This window comes from Rhineura floridana, chromosome 21 (assembly GCF_030035675.1).
Source record: "Rhineura floridana isolate rRhiFlo1 chromosome 21, rRhiFlo1.hap2, whole genome shotgun sequence".
Classification (NCBI taxonomy): domain Eukaryota; kingdom Metazoa; phylum Chordata; class Lepidosauria; order Squamata; family Rhineuridae; genus Rhineura; species Rhineura floridana.
The window spans coordinates 17247433-17253342 of NC_084500.1; the positions used below are offsets into that span (position 1 = coordinate 17247433).

The 5910-nt window shown below is 47.9% G+C and overlaps 1 protein-coding gene across 2 annotated transcripts in view; it reads right to left on the bottom strand.

The window, feature by feature from the left end:
- NXN (nucleoredoxin) overlaps positions 1 to 5144 on the bottom strand; it is a 102355-nt gene extending 97211 nt beyond the window's left edge. For both annotated transcript variants that reach the window (XM_061605277.1, XM_061605276.1), the window contains exon 1: positions 4805 to 5144. In XM_061605277.1, coding sequence (XP_061461261.1) covers positions 4805 to 4993 — 189 coding nt within the window. In that variant the 5' untranslated portion in view covers positions 4994 to 5144. The remainder of the gene's footprint in view (positions 1 to 4804) is intronic.
- Between the last annotated feature and the right edge of the window lie 766 nt (positions 5145 to 5910).

A 5910-nucleotide genomic window follows, 5' to 3' on the forward strand; every position in this document is an offset into this window, starting at 1 on the left:
GAAACCCAACAGGAGCTGAGAAAGGTCCGGTTCGGAATAAACCTCCCCCCTGGGATAAAAACCAAAGAAATGATGAAATTTTAAAAGGGGTAGGCCTAGAAGTAGGCATTGTGAGAGCAGGGGCACAGGATATAAATTCAGAAGAGCAAAATTACCACAGGCCTAACCACAAGTGCCAAAGACACTTGAAGAGAGACACTGCTTACAAGTGCCTGTACGCTAATGCTAGGAGCCTGCGAACCAAGATGGGAGAACTGGAGTGCTTGGTCTTAGAGGAGAGCATTGATATAGTGAGCATAACGGAGACCTGGTGGAATGGAGAAAACCAGTGGGATACGGTTATCCCTGGATATAAACTATATCGGAAGGACAGGGAAGGACGTATTGGTGGCGGAGTCGCTCTATACGTGAAAGAAGGCATTGAATCCAGCAAGCTCGAAACCCCAAAAGAGGCAGACTCCTCCACAGAATCGTTGTGGGTGGTGATACCGTGCCCTAGGAGGGACTGAATACTGGGAATGATCTATCGTCCCCCTGATCAAAATGCTCAGGGAGACCTTGAGATGAGATATGAAATTGAGGAAGCATCCAAACTAGGAAATGTGGTAGTAATGGGTGACTTCAACTACCCGGACATAGACTGGCTGCATATGTGTTCCAGTCATGACAAAGAAGCAAAGTTTCTAGATATTCTAAATGACTATTCCCTAGATCAGTCGGTCATGGAACCGACCAGAGGGACGGCAACCCTGGACTTAATCCTCAGTGGGGACCGGGACCTGGTGCGAGATGTAAGTGCTGTTGAACCGATTGGGAGCAGTGACCACAGTGCTATTAAATTAAACATACATGTAACTGGCCAATTGCCAAGAAAATCCAACACGGTCACATTTGACTTCAAAAGAGGAAACTTCACAAAAATGAGGGGATTGGTAAAAAGAAAGCTGAAAAACAAAGTCCAGAGGGTCACATCACTCGAAAATGCTTGGAAGTTGTTTAAAAACACTCTATTAGAAGCTCAACTGGAGTGCATACCGCAGATCAGAAAAGGTACCGCCAGGGCCAAGAAGATGCCAGCATGGTTAACGAGCAAAGTCAAGGAAGCTCTTAGAGGCAAAAAGTCTTCCTTCAAAAAATGGAAGTCTTGTCCGAATGAAGAAAATAAAAAAGAACACAAACTCTGGCAAAAGAAATGCAAGAAGACAATAAGGGATGCTAAAAAAGAATTTGAGGAGCACATTGCTAAGAACATAAAAACCAACAACAAAAAATTCTATAAATACATTCAAAGCAGGAGACCATCTAGGGAGACAATTGGACCCTTGGATGATAAGGGAGTCAAAGGTGTACTAAAGAACGATAAGGAGATTGCAGAGAAGCTCAATGAATTCTTTGCATCTGTCTTCACAGTGGAAGATATAGGGCAGATCCCTGAACCTGAACTAACATTTGCAGGAAGGGATTCTGAGGAACTGAGACAAATAGTGGTAACGAGAGAGGAAGTTCTAAGCTTAATGGACAATATAAAAACTGACAAATCACCGGGCCCGGATGGCATCCACCCGAGAGTTCTCAAAGAACTCAAAGGTGAAATTGCTGATCTGCTAACTAAAATATGTAACTTGTCCCTCGGGTCCTCCTCCGTGCCTGAGGACTGGAAAGTGGCAAATGTAACGCCAATCTTCAAAAAGGGATCCAGAGGGGATCCTGGAAATTACAGGCCAGTTAGCTTAACTTCTGTCTCTGGAAAACTGGTAGAAAGTATGATTAAAGCTAGATTAACTAAGCACATAGAAGAACAAGCCTTGCTGAAGCAGAGCCAGCATGGCTTCTGCAAGGGAAAGTCCTGTCTCAGTAACCTATTAGAATTCTTTGAGAGTGTCAACAAGCATATAGATAGAGGTGATCCAGAGACTTTCAAAAAGTGTTTGACAAGGTACCTCACCAAAGGCTTCTGAGGAAGCTTAGCAGTCATGGAATAAGAGGAGAGGTCCTCTTGTGGATAAGGAATTGGTTAAGAAGCAGAAAGCAGAGAATAGGAATAAATGGACAGTTCTCCCAATGGAGGGCTGTAGAAAGTGGAGTCCCTCAAGGATCGGTATTGGGACCTGTACTTTTCAACTTGTTCATTAATGACCTAGAATTAGGAGTGAGCAGTGAAGTGGCCAAGTTTGCTGACGACACTAAATTGTTCAGGGTTGTTAAAACAAAAAGGGATTGCGAAGAGCTCCAAAAAGATCTCTCCAAACTGAGTGAATGGGCGGAAAAATGGCAAATGCCATTCAATATAAACAAGTGTAAAATTATGCATATTGGAGCAAAAAATCTGAATTTCACATATACGCTCATGGGGTCTGAACTGGCGGTGACCGACCAGGAGAGAGACCTCGGGGTTGTGGTGGACAGCATGATGAAAATGTCGACCCAGTGTGCGGCAGCTGTGAAAAAGGCAAATTCCATGCTAGCAATAATTAGGAAAGGTATTGAAAATAAAACAGCCGATATCATAATGCCGTTGTATAAATCTATGGTGCGGCCGCATTTGGAATACTGTGTACAGTTCTGGTCGCCTCATCTTAGAAAGGATATTATAGAGTTGGAAAAGGTTCAGAAGAGGGCAACCAGAATGATCAAGGGGATGGAGCGACTCCCTTACGAGGAAAGGTTGCAGCATTTGGGGCTTTTTAGTTTAGAGAAAAGGCGGGTCAGAGGAGACATGATAGAAGTGTATAAAATTATGCATGGCATTGAGAAAGTGGATAGAGAAAAGTTCTTCTCCCTCTCTCATAATACTAGAACTCGTGGACATTCAAAGAAGCTGAATGTTGGAAGATTCAGGACAGACAAAAGGAAGTACTTCTTTACTCAGCGCATAGTTAAACTATGGAATTTGCTCCCACAAGATGCAGTAATGGCCACCAGCTTGGATGGCTTTAAAAGAAGATTAGACAAATTCATGGAGGACAGGGCTATCAATGGCTACTAGCCATGATGGCTGTGCTCTGCCACCCTAGTCAGAGGCAGCATGCTTCTGAAAACCAGTTGCCGGAAGCCTCAGGAGGGGAGAGTGTTCTTGCACTCGGGTCCTGCTTGCGGGCTTCCCCCAGGCTCCTGGTTGGCCACTGTGAGAACAGGATGCTGGACTAGATGGGCCACTGGCCTGATCCAGCAGGCTCTTCTTATGTTCTTACTGCGCCTGAACATAGAGGCTCCACCATGCTATTGTGGGGAGCAGTCCCTCACAGCCCCTGCCCTCCCTGAATTTCCCAGGCTACAGAGTCACCACATCCACCCCTTTCATCCAGCTCCAAAATTTAATCCCCTCCCCATCCAGTAGGGCCACACCCTCCTGTACTCTCACAATATAATCCTTTCTGGGTGGGGTGGAAAAATCTCCACCCCTACCCCAACTGGCATTGTTAAGGGCTGTCACCCTTTCTCATTCCCACCCCCCAACTATCAGTGGCACCAGGAAATAACCCTCCAGCTATACCTGGGTGTGGGGGGGAGCGAACAGGGAAGGCTGTATCTCTGTCTGTCATTTTGGGAAAGGGATGAAGACCTTCATCTTTCAAGAAGCCTTTTAAGTACAGACCTTGTCCCAGTCTGGGCTGCAACTGCTTTTTAAGATATTTTTAAAGCTTTTTTTTTAAAGATGTTTTTAAAGATGCTTTGTTTCAATATGCTTTATTTTGTTTTTAAAATGTTTTAGAGCAGTTCTTAGTGTTTTTGTTTGCCGCCCTGGGCTCCTTCTGGGAGGAATTTAAATGTAACGAATGAATAAATAAAAATGAATGAATGAATCTCACCCGCAAATAAAATCTGGGAAGGGAGGAAACTTCTCCCTTTACTCTTCCCATCTTTGAAATCTTCACCTTCTCTCTCGCTCTCATTTTTATCTCTCACACATTCCCCTTCTTTCCTTTCCTTCAGTCTATCTTTTCTCTTTTTTCTCATTCTTTATTTCACCCTCCTCCTCTCTTTCTTCAACTGTTCCTCTCCCCACTCCTTTATATTTCTCCCTCTTCCCCCTTGCATCCCTCCCTCTACCCTTTTCTCTCTCTCTCCTCTCTCACTCTTTATTCCCCCTTGTTTACTGCTCCCTTCCTCTCATCATCTCCAGTTTCTTCTTTCCCTCCTTTACTCTTCTTCTGCTTTTCTCCTCTGCTCCTCTCTTTTACTCATCCTTATTTTATCCCCATTTCTTCCCCACCTTCTTCCTCTCGGCTTCTCGTCCCTTTTCTCTCCCCCCATTCCCCTTTTATCCCTATTTTCTTTTAACCTTTCCACTTCTTGTTCTCTTTCTCTCCATTTTATTTTAATTCTTCCTAAACTTTCCCCTCTTGGCCTCCTTCCCCTCTGATTCCTCCCTATTTTAGGAAACTTACGAAGTTCCCTTAAACCAAATCAGACCATCACTCCATCAAGGTCAGTATTGGCTACATTGACTGGCATCACACCTCCAAGGTTTCAGGCAGGAGACAATGCCAAGCCCTACTTGCAGATGCCGAGGATTGAACCGGGGACCTAGTTGCTCCACCACTGACCTACAGCTCTTCCTCTCAAAATAAAGCAAGATTCCAGTCCTCATGCTGCTGAATTAAGGGCTAAATTAAATAGGGACGCACTGAGTCAGGCACTTGGCCCATCTAGCGCGGTCTTGTCTACCCTGACTGGCAGAAATCGCTGTCCAGGGTTTCAGGCAGGGGATGCTCCCACGGGGCCTGAACCTGGGACCTTCGGCGTGCGAAGAGGGCCTTGCCCGGCGTTCTCTGTCTGTCTCCGCCCTTCCTTCCTTCCTTACCACGGGGGCGCCGATCTTGACCAGCTCGCGGGCCTCTCGCCAGGCGCCGACGGGGAGGAGGCGTCGGAGGCTCTGGCCGCAGCGGCCGCAGCAGGAGGGCGAGGGCGGCGGCAGGGCGAGGGTCCCCGAGGGCCAGCCCTGGATCTCCTCCTCCGGCCCCCCGCCTGGGGGCTCCTCCCTCACCAGCATGACCCTCGGCGTTGGCCGTCGAAGGAGGCGCAGCGCCCAGCACCACCAACGGCCGCGGCGCCGTCCAGCCCAGCGGATGGTTCTGCGGCGGCGGCGGCTGCATCGCTCCCAGGCGGCGCCCACGTGCAGCGCAGGCAGGCAGCCGTCGAGGGGGCGCGGCCTCTGGAGGGGGGGAGGAGGAAGGCGAGGGAAATCCCCTTCCCTATTGAGTGGAGCCGGCCGTGACGCAGGGGGCCGAGGGGCGTGGTTTGAGGCGTGGGCGGGAAGCCCGCGCCCCGAAGCCTTCTTCGCTAAGCGCGCGCGCTTCTTGGTTTTTTCAAATGACGATGTAAAGCGATTGAAAATTTCTTACCGCCATTAATCCCTGCCTTTTCCTCCGAAGAGCTCGAGGCGACGTACATGAGCTCTCTGTCCCCATATCTATCTATCTATCTATCTATCTATCTATCTATCTATCTATCTATCTATCTATCTATCTAAATCGTCACAACAACCCTGTGAGGCAGGTTAAGCTTAGAGAATGGCGATGTGTGTGAGAGAGGCTGGCCTAGGGTCACCCAGTGAGAGACCAATGGTGGCTGAGGGACGATTTGAACCCCTGCCTGAGGTCAGCACTTGCACCATTATCCCATATTGACTCTCAGCGTGTTATTTTTTATTTTATTAGCTACATTTCTCTCCCCGCCTTTCAGCCAAGCGGCCTGCGTGGGTCTCCTCCCTCTCCATTTTATCCTCACACAACCCTGTGAGGTAAATCAGGCTGTGAATAAAGTCACCCACAGAGCTTCAAGGCCGAGCAGGGATTTTGAACCCAGGGCCCAGTCCAGCACTCGTAACCCCTACCCCACTGGCTCCAGTTGGATTATTTCTACTCACAGTAGACCTTTTGAAAGCAAGTAAAGGACATGACTAACCGA